Raw genomic sequence first — 18117 nt, forward strand, 5'->3', positions numbered from 1 at the left:
TTATTCCGTATGTCTATTTTTTCTGAACACAACTTATCAACTGGGTGAGGAATAAAGAGAATGCGTAACGTAATTATCGAATACTCCCACATTGTTTACATCTACAAAGTAGGAGGCTGTTCAAGCACAAGCATGACTTTTTTCTTACTGGTAAATGAGATGATTTTTTAATCACTAGTATGTGTTTTATTTTGTCTAGTTCTTGACATTTTTTGCCGGAAAATCGTCGCGTTTTGATCGGTTAGAAGATAGTTTTTTTACGGGTGACGAAGAACTGCGGCAAGAGTGTCACTCTGCGATGTCGCAGATAAATTTCCTGGCTGCTCTTCCTGGCCCAACGAAAAAACATCGCTAATTCTAGCGAAGCTGATCCAACAAACAGAGATGATTTTCACTTAACCAGGGTTTCAAACGGAATTAAACAATAAAGACAGCTTCTGGATCGATACAACCGCATCGACTCCATAAACAACTTCCATTCATAATTATTAAAAAATGACAATCTTGCCTTCAACTTTCTTAAGATTTCTTGTTTTCAACTCCAGGTCCTCAAAAGCCACACATTTTTCATTCTTGCAAAAAATTAAACAATTTGTATTGATCGATAACAATACTGTCTACTTTTGGCGAACAGTAAATTGATTCCACTTTGACAGTTCAAAATTGAGGCCGTTTTGCGAACCACTATTTAGCACCCAGATCAATACTTGCAACTCAGATCAGAAAATTCCTTCAAAATTTACAGATTTTCGAATATTTACTTAACATGTTTGTATGGACAGCTGCCAAAATTGTATGGGTGAACCAATGACACAAAATAGCTTCTTTGGTCATAGGGAAGACCCCCAGTTTGGCCAAATAAAAAAATACAAAAAATAAAAATGGTCGAATTCGGCCGATTTGGTTAAAAATTGCTCAAGGTTGAGATGTAGGTTTAAGGTGAAGCCGTTAATCATTTTCGAAGAAAATGGATCATCACTATCAAATAATCTGTATTAAATTCAATTTAACGAATTTCAGCACCAAAATGAATCAGCATATGCCGGTTGTTGCCTTCTTGAAGCCACTGAAGGAATTTTCGTGATTGATTTGATTGATTGATTGATTGATTTCGTGATGATTTCGTCATTGACGTCCTAGTTGGCAATCATTGATTAATGACGATTTCCATAAATTTACAAGGAATGGGATAATCGTTACCAAAAGGAATCAGCATGTGTAGGGCACGTTTTTAAACAACTTGTTGAAGGAATTTTGTAAAAATATTGAAAGCGACACAAAATTTATATCTTTGAACGAAAAATCATGACAATGATGGAAGTCTTCACGTTAAGGTGAAGCCGTTGATCATTTTCGAAAAAAAATGATCATCACTATAAAATATTCTGTATTAAATTCAATTTAACAAATTTCAGCACCAAAAGGAATCAGCGTGTGCCGGTTGTTGCCTTCTTGAAGCCACTGAAGGAATTTTTGGTCTAAATCAATTGTGCTTCAAAATTTATATAATTTTGTGGCACAGTCATTGACTTCCTAGTTGACAATCATTGATTAATGACGATTTCCATAAATTTACAAGGAATGGGATAATCGTTACCAAAAGGAATCAGCATGTGTAGGGCACGTTTTTAAACAACTTGTTGAAGGAATTTTGTAAAAATATTGAAAGCGACACAAAATTTATATCTTTGAACGAAAAATCATGACAATGATGGAAGTCTTCACGTTAAGGACAGTGCGTGTTAGTCGGGAGACTGGTGCATAAGATAGATCTTACACTGAAAATTGCGATATAACATTATGTATTACTGCGTAAGATTCAGTTCCTCTCCTTTTCCTGAAATCGATAGAATGGGGACGCAAAAAGGCGTTCAAAAAGATCAATAAAATCAGCCGACATCTTCCTGCTCACATTTCAAAACCAAAACACGATCAAGTCGCGCGTGACATCATATTTGGCCAATAATCTTCCCATCTCAAGCCCACCCACTTACGAGCCATGTTAAACACTTCCAATAATCGTAAATTTGAGCGAACAATTCCAAAACACCTGCGTAAATTGCCACACCACAAACTGCTTTGAGATTTCCACCACATAATCGCATAAAGAAAAGAAAAAAAATACCGATATCAATTCGAGTCAATAATTTATTCGATTTATTCGTACTTAAGCCTAAACGAGCTACAAAACGACGCAAAAATCTCCATTCAGATTCACAGATTTGCATTGCTGGGGGAGATTGAGAGAAAACCCACCCCCACACACGTGTGTCGCCGTCCTCAATTATCACACTTCATAAATATAGAATCCGCCGACACTGGCGATAGCTGGACCAGCAGCGGATTGCATCACCGCGTCGCGCGTGTTCCCAGCTACGTCGCAAGATCATCTTCATCGGTGCTAAAATTAACAAAGAGACAACTCATCAGCACATTGCATGATTTCAACCACGAATCTCACCTCATATCCGTCGACCCAAGCGTCACATTCTCAAAGACCGAAGTGTTGACGCCCTTCTTCTTCGTTGCCCGTGGCCTGATTCCTTTGCTGGGACTCGCGCCACTCCCGGACGTACCCACGCTCGTCGTGCTGACGGTCGCCGTGGCAATCTGCAAGTCCCGCCGGTTGACCTTCCGCCGGAAGGCACGTTCCCTCAGCGACGATCGCTTCGCCCCAATGCTTTCGTTCGAGTGGACGGCCAACTCGTCGCCACCTCCGGACGCATCTTGGTCGGCGGTTGCTGGTGTGGCCGCTGCAGCTGCGGCGCATTCGTCGGGGCTGAGCACCTTGATGATGGCGTCCAGGTCCTTGTGCAGACTCTGCATCAGGTTGGACTGGGGGATTTTGTCCGTGGAGGTGGCGTTGCTGCTCGATGCTTCGGTTTCTGGCAAAGGGAAAAGAAAGTCCGAATTAGGGTAGAATAATAAATTTGTAGAATTTAAACTAGAGGAAATTCTCGTATGTTTGGCAGGTTAAGCACTCGCTCCTACCTCCTACGCTCCTACCTCCATCCAATATTTTGATTTTGCAACTTATTTTGCAAAACTTTTGATAGAAACTTGCTTCACAGAAAAAAAAGTTGAATTTTGTAGTGTTGAAAGGTAGGTTGAATATTAGGGTAGAGTAGTCATCAATGAGACACGGGGAACAATGATAAAATGGCTCTCACAAGTCGTAGTTTCAACCAATCAGGCTCATATTTTTGGGAAAGGTGTGTCTACTGGATACACGTCTGCCATATTAGTGGCTTTGGTTATGGACGCTCCCTTGAAAAGTTATTCATAAATGTTTGATTCTGGGGTGTAAAAGTAAATTATGAACAAAAATTACTTTTTCGCTCGTAGGCTGCCATTTACACCAAAACTAATATTTCTTCAAATTTCTTTCGACGTTCCATAGGGCTTAAGTTGGGCTACAATGTCCTTTCATTAGATTTGGCCAAAATTTAGAATACATCCAGAATCCAGGACTGTCTCATTGTTCCCCACTCATTTCAGCCCATGGGTAACAATGAGACACTTTAAATTTTCTTCAATAAACTTTTCAAAATCGATGGAAATCTTTCAAAACATAAATTAAAAGTGATTTTTGGCATATTTATAGAGTTTAAAATTCATTTAACCAAAAATACTAAGTTATTTGGTGTTAATATATGGATTTTACAAAATTTCAATACTTTTTAGTGTAACTTTTGTTATCAAAAGTTTCATGTTGGCAAAATTGCTCTAAAATGTTCAAGGCAAGTCACCTGTAATGGAACAATACAAAAAAATGATGTTTTGCTAGAAAAAAGTTGATTTTCGTAAAGTGTCTCACTGTTCCCCAGCTGTCTCATTGTTCCTGCCAAGTGCGTCTACAATGAGACAGTTGAATAACTCTGGCTGTAGATGTCGGATCGATCTCATATTTTGGTCAATGTTAGAACACATTAAAAGAAAGATAATGCAACTAAAAGCTCATTAAAACATGCTAATGAAAAAAATAGAAAAATCGTTGAAAGTTGAAAACCAAAAGTGTCTCATTGATGACTACCCTACCCTACCTCTTTTTTTGAGTAATATTACATAAAAATGTGTAAAAATGTGAACCTGATGAATCATTTTCTGGGGTAAAATTAATCATTTTTTTGACACAAAATCTGTCACCATTTCCTGATGAATATTACAATCATTTTTTTTCTGTGTAACTCACTTCTCATTGCTCATTGCTCACCAGCATGCATGCTCATACAAATAGGCATGTGAATATTCGAAAATCTGCATCTTGAGAAGGGAATTTCAAATCGATTTGGTGTCTTCGGCAAAGTGTTAGGTCACGATTGGAACATTTCAGAAAAATGGTACACGGAAAAAATCGTACATTTTTACTTTTTTTACTTAGTTGATTGAACTGCTGGTTATTGAAATACAAACTAGTTTTTCTTAGTGTCACCTTTTTTTTTTATTCTCGCATTATCTCGGAAACTATTAATTCGATTTTTTTAAAGTTAAAAGTAAAACATTTGTGAAGTTTTCTGCTCGTTTTGATAAAATAATTCCGAAGTTTTATGATCAAGAATACCTTTTTGAAAGGGCTGAAAACACTTTTTTCTACATTTTTAAATGTTAGGCCATATTTAAAAGTTATGCATTTTTTAATTAAAAAGAGCAGAATATATCACAAAAGTTTAATTTTTCAACATTGAAAATCAAACCAACAGTTTCCGAGATATCACTAGCTGAGCAGTTCTCTAGGATTTCGGTCATTCGATTTTTTTTTGTATTTTTTAATCCGACTGAAACTTTTTTGGTGCCTTCGGTATGCCCAAAGAAGCCATTTTGCATCATTAGTTTGTCCATATAATTTTCCATACAAATTTGGCAGCTGTCCATACAAAAATGATGTATGAAAATTCAAAAATCTGTATCTTTTGAAGGAATTTTTTGATCGATTTGGTGTCTTCGGCAAAGTTGTAGGTATGGATACGGACTACACTGGAAAAAAATAATACACGGTAAAAAAATTTGGTGATTTTTTTATTTAACTTTTTATCACTAAAACTTGATTTACAAAAAAACACTATTTTTAATTTTTTTTATTTTTTGATATGTTTTAGAGGACATAAAATGCCAACTTTTCAGAAATTTCCAGGTTGTGCAAAAAATCATGGACCGAGTTATGAATTTTTTAATCAATACTGATTTTTTCAAAAAATCGAAATTTTGGTCGTAAAAATTTTTCAACTTCATTTTCGATGTAAAATCAAATTTGCAATCAAAAAGTACTTTAGTGAAATTTTGATAAAGTGCACCGTTTTCAAGTTATAGCCATATTTAAGTGACTTTTTGAAAATAGTCGCAGTTTTCATTTTTAAATTAGTGCACATGTTTGCCCAGTTTTGAAAAAATATTTTGAAAAGCTGAGAAAATTCTCTATATTTTGCTTATTCGGACTTTGTTGATACGACCTTTAGTTGCTGAGATATTGCAATGCAAAGGTTTAAAAACAGGAAAATTGATGATTTCTAAGTTTCACCCAAACAACCCACCATTTTCTATCGTCAATATCTTAGCAACTAATGGTCCGATTTTCAATGTTAATATATGAAACATTTGTGAAATTTTCCGATCTTTTCGAAAAAAATATTTTCAAAATTTTCAAATCAAGACTAACATTTCAAAAAGGCCAAACATTCAATATTACGCCCTTTTAAAATGTTAGTCTTGATTTGAAAATTTTGAAAATATTTTTCGAAAAGATCGGAAAATTTCACAATTGTTTCATATATTAACATTGAAAATCGGACCATTAGTTGCTGAGATATTGACGATAGAAAATGGTGTTTGTGAAACAGAAAACATCAATTTTCCTGTTTTTAAACCTTTGCATTGCCATATCTGAACAACTTAAGGTCGTATCAACAAAGTCCGAATAAGCAAAATATAGAGAATTTTCTCAGCTTTTCAAAAATATTTTTTTCAAAACTGGGCAAACATGTGCACTAATTTTAAAAAATAAAAAACTGCGACTATTTTCAAAAAGTCACTAATGGCTATAACTTGAAAACGGTGCACTATCAAAATTTCACTAAAGTACGATTGCAAATTTGATTTTACATCGAAAAATGAAGTTGAAAATTTTACGACCAAAATTTCGAAAAAATCAGTATTGAAAAAATTCATAACTCGGTCAATGATTTTGCACAACCTGAAATTTCTGAAAGTTGGCATTTTATGTCCTCTAAAACATATCAAATAAAAAATAAAATAGTGTTTTTTTAAATCAAGTTTTAGTGATAAAAGTTAAATAAAAATCACCAAATTTTTTTACCGTTATTTTTTCCAGTGTAGTCCGTATCCATACCTACAACTTTGCCGAGACACCAAATCGATCAAAAATTCCTTCAAAAGATACAGATTTTGAATTTTCATACATCATTTTGTATGGACAGCTGCCAAATTTGTATGGAAAATTATATGGACAAACTAATGATGCAAAATGGCTTCTTTGGGCATACCGAAGGCACCAAAAAAGTTTCAGTCGGATTAAAAAATACAAAAATTAAAATTGAAGAAAAAAGACCGATTTCGTAGAGAATTGCTCAGCTGTAAAATGAGGGCACTGCGAAAAACTGTTTTTTTTTCACTAAATTTAGGGGAAGGTGGGGCAAGACGACCATATGGGGCAAGAGGAACAATCGCTCGTACGGCCGTAATTTTTACAATTTTGATTATTTCCAGTATGAGGAAATGTTGCTAGCCATGTAATTAGCTGATTCTACTACCACATAACCGCCAAAACGACGTAAACGCCACGGAGCATAAGATTTAATGCCCCAACGGGTTGTTCGTCTTGCCCCACTAGTTGAGTAGAACATACGGAAAAAAATATTTAAAATCATTTTTTTGCATTAAAAAACAGGATTTTTTGAAAACTTGTTCTATCAAAGTCTTAGTCAAGACCTGGAATAAGATGATTATTATAAAATCCGACAGATTTTTAACGTTTTTAATGGGTTACAACGATCATTTCCTTGGCTTGTTACACTTGCCCCACTTTCCCCTATGCTTCAAAAGGCTGTACCTTAGCAAGCAGCATTCCGATCAACAAAGTTTAAAAAAAATGAACGAAATCTCAGCTCTTGCAGGGGTACTCATTCAAGGAGTATTTTTTAAATAGTAAAAAAACTGTTTTTAGCTAAATTTGGTAAATAATAAAAAGGCAAATAAAAAAGTATTTTTTCCGTCAGACTACCTATTCTAATTTCCCGATCAAAACAACAATTTCGCCGAAGACACAAAATCGATCAGAAAATTCCTGTTCGAGATTGAGGTTTTGCAGCGCGACTGTGTTTCAAATGTAGGTGGCGCCAAAATGAGGTTACTTGCCAAAAATCGTATTCCTTTCAGCTAGATTGAAGAACAAAATCGCTTATTTCTCATGATTCCCTGCATCAATCTTAATGAAACTGGTTGCAAAAGACGAGAAAAAAATTTTGCTTTAAAATAATGAACATCAACTTTTGGGCGCGCAAAAATTTGTGACCTTTTTCTTTAAAAAACATGTTTTTGAACACGAAAAAATGAGTTTCCCTGTATATATCAAGGAAATAACCAGTTATATAGTTGATAACAGATGTGTTAACGTAAATTCAACAATTTTTATTGATTTTTGACAGACTTTCTTGCCAAATAGTCCAGATTACTATCTTTTTCTAAATTTTACGGAATTAGGGGAAATATACCAATTTTAAGCCTAATAAGCGGTCGTTTTTCAATGATGTTGGATAATTTGGAGTGTTTCTTGAAATTTGTTTAAAACTCAGTACACCGAGTAGAGCAACTTTTTGTGAACAGTTCTGTTTATGTTAACTTTTACTAAAAGTTATTCTATTCCTTTTACAAACATTCAAAAAAAAAATTACAAATGTATTATAATCAGACGAGAATGCATTTGGCGACGGCCATTTTTCTATTTCAGCTTAGTTCTTTTTTCTTCCAGCGCTCTTTTTGGGTGTGCTCAGTGCTGTGATGAAATTTTAAGCATTAATAAAGAAAGTTTCCTGGCATCACTGGCTCACTCCAACAGGCGCTGCCTGGTGGTGTTGGTGACCACCCTTCGTTCTTTATCTACCTTCGCTTTTCGCTCGATTTTCTTCAGCCTTCGATTGGTCGTCAAAAGTCAAACTTCAAAAGACTTGGCGCGTTTGTTTTTTTTATGGCACTTGCTAATTATTTACATGTTTCGGGATTATTTTTCAAGTGAGTGACTGACTAATGTTCAAAAGAACATGTTTAAAACACTATTTTATTTTTTTTAATCAAGACTAACATTTCGTCAGGTCGTGATATAGAATGTTTGGCCCTTTTGAAATGTTAGTCTTGATTTAAAAATTTTGAAAATATTGTTTTCGTAAAGATCGAAAAATGTCACGAATGTTTCATATTTTAACATTAAAAATTGGACCATTAGTTGCTAAGATATCGACATTAGAAAATGGTGGGTTGTTTGGGTGAGACTAAGAAAACATCAATTTCCCTGTTTTAAAATCTTTGCTTGGCAATATCTCAGCAACTAAGGGTCGTATCAACAAAGTTCAAAAAAGCTTAACATAGAGAATTTTCTCAGCTTTTCAAAAATTATTTTATTCTACGGTGTTCAATTTGATTTACATCAAAAACTTAAGTTGAAAAAAAATCCAACCGATATTTCGGTTTTATGAAGCACTGATTCAAAAATTCACAACTTGGTCAAAGATTTTTTGCACATTCTGAAAATTTCTGAAAAGTTGGCATTTGATGTTTCCTAAAACATATCAAAAAATAAAAATAGTATTTTATTTTTCAAATCAAGTTGTAGTGACAAAAAGTGAATTAAAATCAACAAAAAAAATTACCGTGCATCATTTTTCTCAGTGTAGTCTTTATCCATACCTACAACTTTGTTGAAGACAAAAAATCGATCAAAAAATTCTTTCAAAAGGTACAGATTTTTGAAATATGTTTACCTAAATTTAACAACTCTATTTCAATAATTTAGTTCCTTTTAGATATTGGAGTTTAATTCAAGAGTTCAAAAAGTAAATATCATATTTCAAATGAAAACGTATTAATTCACACTTACAACCTTTGTGGATAAACTAACGCCATGATTCGAATTCCCGAACGCTTCGAAACCCGGACACTTCATCTTGTGTTATCATTTATTTGGATACAAGTTCGCATTATGAATGTCAAAACTGTGTTATTTGATGAATTCTAACATCAACTTTCATTTAAAGTTTGTTACGCTGTAAATATTGCCAAAACAATTAAATAAAATAAAAGTATAAGTTTACCAAAAATGCGAAACATTTCAACGGAAATATTTCATAGGCGTCCGAAGCACCGGGACAGCAAAGCAGAAATTCGTGTTTTTGATTTTTTTTAAATTTTTGCAATTTTTTATATAAACTATCGATTTTTTTTATGTTAACAGCATATTTGAGACCGAAAGAATGCCATTCACTAAAATTTAAGTCCAAATTTGTGCGATTCATAAGCAAAATCGTGTGTCCGGATTTCGAATCAGTTTTAACAGTGTCCGGGATTCGAATCACAACAAGTCATTTCAAATTCTGATGAAAAATTGTTAGAAAAGACATATTTTGCATGCATTCTTTTAAAACTGACTGTTTATACTAAATCCTGATGAAATTTCTTCATTTTCAACTTATTACATGATTTTTTGCCAGCTATAACAAAAATAATATGCTACCAAGTGTCCGGATTTCGAATCATGACGTTATTTGGTATTTTTGTGCATTGAATTTCACGGGATTTCGAGGAAATTGTGGAATTTCACGAATTTCATGCTGTCCACAAAATCGCGAAAATTCACTAACACTCGATCATCTCGATTTATAATATTTTGCTTCCGCCTTATCGTGGTGGGATCTTATTGCGAAACTGTCGTATCGTTTTAGCCTCATTAGACTGCACTCTTAACTCATACAATGTATTGACCGGATCTTTTTTTTTCTGATATCTTCGATAGCCTCTTTTTCCTATCACGTGGCGTCGAACAAACACCGTTCAATTCATTCTCTCCTGTTCTGAATAATCAATATATTAGCAAAACCGACAAACTAGATGCACTTTAGGATGTAAACTAGTGCGACTTAAAACCCGGGAATTAAACCTTCCCCTCCTTCCCAACTCAATATCACTCAACTAGGGGGTTTTCCCCCGCTAAATAATTTACAACGAAGCAAGTGTTGCTCACCTGCCCATGTGGAAAAAGAGATTCCATCCTTCCCGAACCTTCCGAAATGGCTTTCGATCGAAAACAACTCTTCGTACGTAGTAACCACAACTCAACTCAACCCGACTTGGTGGTCCCCTTAACTATAATAGGTTCTAAAAGCCACCACTGCCACTGCCACAGTCACTGCCATACTTTTGCCTGCTTAAACCGGTTCCAAAAGTGCAGCAAGAATCTGCTGCGCGCTCTGCTCACTGTGAACGTTCTGTAGGCATTACCTACTCTGTAATTGTCCATCGAGCCTGAACAAGTCGTGGCCGCGCACTTGGCTGCTGTAGGCAACAGAACAACTCTCAGGGAAGTCGGTTCACTGAACATTTGAACATTTGAACATTTGAACATTTTAACATTTTAACATTTTAACATTTTAACATTTTAACATTTTAACATTTTAACATTTTAACATTTTAACATTTTAACATTTTAACATTTTAACATTTTAACATTTTAACATTTTAACATTTTAACATTTTAACATTTTAACATTTTAATATTTTAACATTTTAACATTTTAACATTTTAACATTTTAACATTTTAACATTTTAACATTTTAACATTTTAACATTTTAACATTTTAACATTTTAACATTTTAACATTTTAACATTTTAACATTTTAACATTTTAACATTTTAACATTTTAACATTTTAACATTTTAACATTTTAACATTTTAACATTTTAACATTTTAACATTTTAACATTTTAACATTTTAACATTTTAACATTTTAACATTTTAACATTTTAACATTTTAACATTTTAACATTTTAACATTTTAACATTTTAACATTTTAACATTTTAACATTTTAACATTTTAACATTTTAACATTTTAACATTTTAACATTTTAACATTTTAACATTTTAACATTTTAACATTTTAACATTTTAACATTTTAACATTTTAACATTTTAACATTTTAACATTTTAACATTTTAACATTTTAACATTTTAACATTTTAACATTTTAACATTTTAACATTTTAACATTTTAACATTTTAACATTTTAACATTTTAACATTTTAACATTTTAACATTTTAACATTTTAACATTTTAACATTTTAACATTTTAACATTTTAACATTTTAACATTTTAACATTTTAACATTTTAACATTTTAACATTTTAACATTTTAACATTTTAACATTTTAACATTTTAACATTTTAACATTTTAACATTTTAACTGTAGGGATTATGGGTTGCAGGATTGAATATGTAATAAATTATTAAATGAGTATTTATTATAAGATTGATATAATTCATAAATAAGAATTAAGAGCGCAACAAAAAGTGCGCACCTTCATGAATATTGCCTTGTTAGCTAATTGTGGATTGAGTGCGAGAGCGCGCTAGCGAGCTGCGAGAGAGAACAACGAGCGAGAAAACAACGAGATGCGCGCGGCCGGCGAAAGAGAGAATGAAGATTGTCAAATCAGTTTTGTGGTTAATTTCTGTGGAATAAGACGTGTTGTTTGTTAATTGCAAAATATCTGTGTTTTTATTATAAAAGAAAGTCCCCGATCACGACAATGGCACAGTCCGGTAAGTCGAACCTTTTGATTCATGAAAGATCATTTGTTTTGCTTGAATTGTTGTGTTGTGAAATCTAACAGTTTTGTTTACCTGCCAGGATGCAGGTCCAAAGTTTCGCTTTGTTGTTTTGCCTGTGTTTTGAAACAGGTAGATTTTTGCTTGAACTTGTTATTTGAAATTGATAAAAAGGCATAAAACTATCTGCGATAATTGACGGTCTTAAATTTAATGAATGATTTGCTTGTTGTTGTGATATTGGGAACGAATGTTTTGTTTTGAAGTAGTAAATTTGGCTTTTCGTTGTGATAATTGAAAACCAATGTTTTATTCTAAGTTTATGGTGGAATTTGAAGGCAAATAATTTGCTCAAAATTTGATTGTTTTTTTACAATCACATTTTTGCTTTAGATTTGATTGTTGTTGTTTTGATTGACGACCAATGTTTTGTTTTTAATTTGATGCAATGTTTAATCGTTGTTGTGGAAATTGAACTCCAATGATTTGTTACGAATTAGACTTCATTTTTTTTCTTATTTTTGTGATTGATAAAAAATCAATATTTTGTTAATAACACAGTTCAACAAAAAATCAAATGTTTCTTGTCTCTGAGACGAGTATATGTGTTCCTAGTAGAATTTTGCCTGCTGAATCCGAATCCGGGTCCAGAATTGCTCTAAATGGTCCCAATTTTGAGATACACCCGTTTGAAATGTTAGTTTAGGTCAAAATGAGCTACTTTGTCGACTATTTTACAAAAGAACTATTGAATAAACAACTAAACCAATACATGTATCTTATAGTTCACGTTTTCCCCTTTTTGAAACACCCCTGGTTTCTAAAATTTGATTGTTTCTACGCATATTTATAGCCATTTTAAAATTATATTTTCAGTTGGTTCTCATTCAAGTTTTTCCAACTTGCATGCAAGTCATATTATGCTGGGATATCAATAATAAAAATCAAAAATGCTTTGCAGAACGTTAAATAAGTATGTCTCGATAATCTAATTGATCATATATCATGTAATTTTGTCTGCTGAATCCATTCCTATCATTAGATTTTTTCAAAAAGGTCAACTTTTAGAGTAAAAATTGAATTTTCGATGATTTTTTCAAAATAAAATCTATTTCATGCTAAAGTATGACTCAGAGATGACTAAATGTCGATGTCTCGTCAGTCTTATTGATCACTTTTAATGTATTTTTGTCTGCTGAATCCATTCCCATCATTAGATTTTTTCAAAAAGGTCAGGTTTTTGAGTGAAAATTGAATTATCGATGATTTTTTCAAAATAAAATCTATTTTATGCTAAAGTATGACTTAGAGATAACTAAATGTCGATGTCTCGTCAGTCTTATTGATCATTTTTATTGTATTTTTGTCAGCTGAATCCATTCCCATCATTAGATTTTTTCAAAAAGGTCAGGTTTTTGAGTAAAAATTGAATTTTCCATGATTTTTTCAAAATAAAATCTATTTTATGAGCAATTCTCTTTGAAATCGGCCGATATCCCCCCCTTTTTTTTTTGTTATATTTTTTGATTTGGCTCAAACTTTGTGGGGGCTTTCCCTATGACTAAAGAAGCTATTTTGTGCCATTGGTTCACCCATACAACTCTCCATACAATTTTGGCAGCTGTCCATACAAAAATGGTACGTAAAAATTTAAACAGCTGGAACTTTTGAGTGAATCTTCTGATCAATTTGGCGTCTTCGGCAAAGTTGTAGGTATTGTTGAGGACTATTGAGAAAAAAAGGTACACGGAAAAAAAAATTGCCGAATTCTTTAATAACACTTTTTTTTACAAATACTCAAATTCCCAAATGTTGAAAAGTTTTAGAGCACAAAAAACCCCATTTTTTGAGCCATAGAGAAGTAAGGTCAAAAAATCTGCCGCCTTGTTATGAAATTTTTGAAAAGGCAGTAATTTTTGTAAAAAAATTTAAATTTCATACAAAACAAAATTTGACTTAATTTTTTATGTTAAATTTAATTTGCAATCAAAAGTACAGATTTTTGATAAACGGCTCCGTATTCAAGATATAGCCACCCAAACATTCAATATTGCGCCCTTTAAAAATGTTATTCTTGATTTTTTTTTTGAAAATTTTGTTTTTGAAAAGATCGGAATTTTTTACGAATGTTTTATGTTTCAACATTGAAAATCGGAACATAAGTTGCTGAGATAAATATCGACATTATAAAATTTTTGGGTTTTTGGGTAAGATTTAGACAACCTCAATTTTTCTCTCTTTTGTTTAAACCGCTGTTCTATGTCTCTTTGACAATTTCATAGAAAATCAAAGATCAGAATCTTTTAAAAATAGATATTTTTAGAAAAAGTCGCTCATGGTCAATATTTTTAAAAATCAAAAAACTGCAAATATTTCGCTTAAATCAAACTTTGGGTGACTATATCTTGATTACGGAGTCCTTTATCAAAAAATCTGTGAAGTGCTTTTCGATTGCAAATCAAATTTAACATAAAATGATTAGGTCTAATTTCGTGTTGCATGAAATTTCGATTTTTTCCCAAATCACATTTTTTCAAAAATTCATAACTTGGCGGCAGATTTTTTGACCATATTTATCTATGGCTCAAAAAATGGGGTTTTTTGTCCTCTAAAACATATAAAAAATCTCGAAAATCAAAAAAAATACGTATTTTGGGAATTTGAGTTTGTGTGAAAAAAAGTTTTAAAAAAATTCGGCAATTTTTCCGTGTACCTATTTTTTTCTTAATAGTCCTTAAAAATACCTGCAACTTTGCCGAAGACGCCAAATTGATCAGAAAATTCATTCAAAAGTTCCAGCTGTTTAAATTTTTACGTACCATTTTTGTATGGACAGCTGCCAAAATTGTATGGAGAGTTGTATGGGTGAACCAATGGCACAAAATAGCTTCTTTAGTCATAGGGAAAGCCCCCACAAAGTTTGAGCCACATCAAAAAATATAACAAAAAAAAAAGGGGGGATATCGGCCGATTTCAAAGAGAATTGCTCATAAAATAGATTTTATTTTGAAAAAATCATGGAAAATTCAATTTTTACTCAAAAACCTGACCTTTTTGAAAAAATCTAATGATGGGAATGGATTCAGCTGACAAAAATACAATAAAAATGATCAATAAGACTGACGAGACATCGACATTTAGTTATCTCTAAGTCATACTTTAGCATAAAATAGATTTTATTTTGAAAAAATCATCGAAAATTCAATTTTTAGTCAAAAAGCTGACCTTTTTGAAAAAATCTAATGATAGGAATGGATTCAGCAGACAAAATTACATGAAATATGATCAATTAGATTATCGAGACATACTTATTTAACGTTCTGCAAAGCATTTTTGATTTTTATTATTGATATCCCAGCATAATATGACTTGCATGCAAGTTGGAAAAACTTGAATGAGAACCAACTGAAAATATAATTTTAAAATTACTATAAATATGCGTAGAAACAATCAAATTTTAAAAACCAGGGGTGTTTCAGAAAGGGTAAAACGTGAACTATAAGATATATGTATTGGTTCAGTTGTTTATTCAATAGTTCTTTTGTAAAATAGTCGACAAAGTAGCTCATTTTGACCTAAACTAACATTTCAAACGGGTGTATCTCAAAATTGGGACCATTTAGAGCAATTCTGGACCCGGATTCGGATTCAGCAGGCAAAATTCTACTAGGAACACATATACTCGTCTCAGAGACAAAATCTTGTTGGACTGTGCTATTTTACAAAAGAACTATTGAATAAACAACTGAACCAATACATATATCTTATAGTTCACGTTTTACCCTTTCTGAAACACCCCTGGTTTTTAAAATTTGATTGTTTCTACGCATATTTATAGTAATTTTAAAATTATATTTTCAGTTGGTTCTCATTCAAGTTTTTCCAACTTGCATGCAAGTCATATTATGCTGGGATATCAATAATAAAAATCAAAAATGCTTTGCAGAACGTTAAATAAGTATGTCTCGATAATCTAATTGATCATATTTCATGTAATTTTGTCTGCTGAATCCATTCCTATCATTAGATTTTTTCAAAAGGTCAGCTTTTGACTAAAAATTGAATTTTCGATGATTTTTTCAAAATAAAATCTATTTTATGCTAAAGTATGACTTAGAGATAACTAAATGTCGATGTCTCGTCAGTCTTATTGATCATTTTTATTGTATTTTTGTCAGCTGAATCCATTCCCATCATTAGATTTTTTCAAAAAGGTCAGGTTTTTGAGTAAAAATTGAATTTTCCATGATTTTTTCAAAATAAAATCTATTTTATGAGCAATTCTCTTTGAAATCGGCCGATATCCCCCCTTTTTTTTTGTTATATTTTTTGATGTGGCTCAAACTTTGTGGGGGCTTTCCCTATGACTAAAGAAGCTATTTTGTGCCATTGGTTCACCCATACAACTCTCCATACAATTTTGGCAGCTGTCCATACAAAAATGGTACGTAAAAATTTAAACAGCTGGAACTTTTGAATGAATTTTCTGATCAATTTGGCGTCTTCGGCAAAGTTGCAGGTATTTTTAAGGACTATTAAGAAAAAAATAGGTACACGGAAAAATTGCCGAATTTTTTTAAAACTTTTTTTCACACAAACTCAAATTCCCAAAATACGTATTTTTTTTTGATTTTCGAGATTTTTTATATGTTTTAGAGGACAAAAAACCCCATTTTTTGAGCCATAGATAAATATGGTCAAAAAATCTGCCGCCAAGTTATGAATTTTTGAAAAAAATGTGATTTTGGAAAAAATCGAAATTTCATGCAACACGAAATTAGACCTAATCATTTTATGTTAAATTTGATTTGCAATCGAAAAGCACTTCACAGATTTTTTGATAAAGGACTCCGTAATCAAGATATAGTCACCCAAAGTTTGATTTAAGCGAAATATTTGCAGTTTTTGATTTTAAAAATATTGACCATGAGCGACTTTTTCTAAAAATATCTATTTTTAAAAGATTCTGATCTTTGATTTTCTATGAAATTGTCAAAGAGACATAGAACAGCGGTTTAAACAAAAGAGAAAAATTGAGGTTCTAAATCTTACCCAAAACCCAAAAATTTTATAATGTCGATATTTATCTCAGCAACTTATGTTCCGATTTTCAATGTTGAAACATAAAACATTCGTAAAAATTCCGATCTTTTCAAAAACAAAATTTTCAAAAAAATCAAGAATAACATTTTTAAAGGGCGCAATATTGAATGTTTGGGTGGCTATATCTTGAATACGGAGCCGTTTATCAAAAATCTGTACTTTTGATTGCAAATTAAATTTAACATAAAAAATTAAGTCAAATTTTGTTTTGTATGAAATTTCAATTTTTTTACAAAAATTACTGCCTTTTCAAAAATTTCATAACAAGGCGGCAGATTTTTTGACCTTACTTCTCTATGGCTCAAAAAATGGGGTTTTTTGTGCTCTAAAACTTTTCAACATTTGGGAATTTGAGTATTTGTAAAAAAAAGTGTTATTAAAGAATTCGGCAATTTTTTTTTCCGTGTACCTTTTTTTCTCAATAGTCCTCAACAATACCTACAACTTTGCCGAAGACGCCAAATTGATCAGAAGATTCACTCAAAAGTTCCAGCTGTTTAAATTTTTACGTACCATTTTTGTATGGACAGCTGCCAAAATTGTATGGAGAGTTGTATGGGTGAACCAATGGCACAAAATAGCTTCTTTAGTCATAGGGAAAGCCCCCACAAAGTTTGAGCCAAATCAAAAATATAACAAAAAAGGGGGATATCGGCCGATTTCAAAGAGAATTGCTCATAAAATAGATTTTATTTTGAAAAAATCATGGAAAATTCAATTTTAAAAACCTGACCTTTTTGAAAAATCTAATGATGGGAATGGATTCAGCTGACAAAAATACAATAAAAATGATCAATAAGACTGACGAGACATCGACATTTAGTTATCTCTAAGTCATACTTTAGCATAAAATAGATTTTATTTTGAAAAATCATCGATAATTCAATTTTCACTCAAAACCTGACCTTTTGAAAAATCTAATGATGGGAATGGATTCAGCAGACAAAAATACATTAAAAGTGATCAATAAGACTGACGAGACATCGACATTTAGTCATCTCTGAGTCATACTTTAGCATGAAATAGATTTTATTTTGAAAAATCATCGAAAATTCAATTTTACTCTAAAAGTTGACCTTTTGAAAAATCTAATGATAGGAATGGATTCAGCAGACAAAATTACATGAAATATGATCAATTAGATTATCGAGACATACTTATTTAACGTTCTGCAAAGCAT

The 18117-nt window shown here is 32.1% G+C and overlaps 1 protein-coding gene across 1 annotated transcript in view; it reads right to left on the minus strand.

Annotated features, from left to right (window-relative positions):
• Window positions 1-2130: 2130 nt before the first annotated feature.
• The window catches only part of LOC119766762, a 37256-nt gene continuing 21269 nt past the window's right edge, over window positions 2131-18117 (minus strand). Inside the window, exons 3-4 of the mRNA XM_038252459.1 lie at window positions 2462-2885; window positions 2131-2401 (exon numbers count right to left, since the gene is read on the minus strand). Of these exons, the coding sequence (XP_038108387.1) occupies window positions 2374-2401; window positions 2462-2885 (452 nt within the window). The 3' untranslated portion in view covers window positions 2131-2373. The remainder of the gene's footprint in view (window positions 2402-2461; window positions 2886-18117) is intronic.

Source organism: Culex quinquefasciatus, chromosome 2 (assembly GCF_015732765.1).
Source record: "Culex quinquefasciatus strain JHB chromosome 2, VPISU_Cqui_1.0_pri_paternal, whole genome shotgun sequence".
Lineage (NCBI taxonomy): Eukaryota > Metazoa > Arthropoda > Insecta > Diptera > Culicidae > Culex > Culex quinquefasciatus.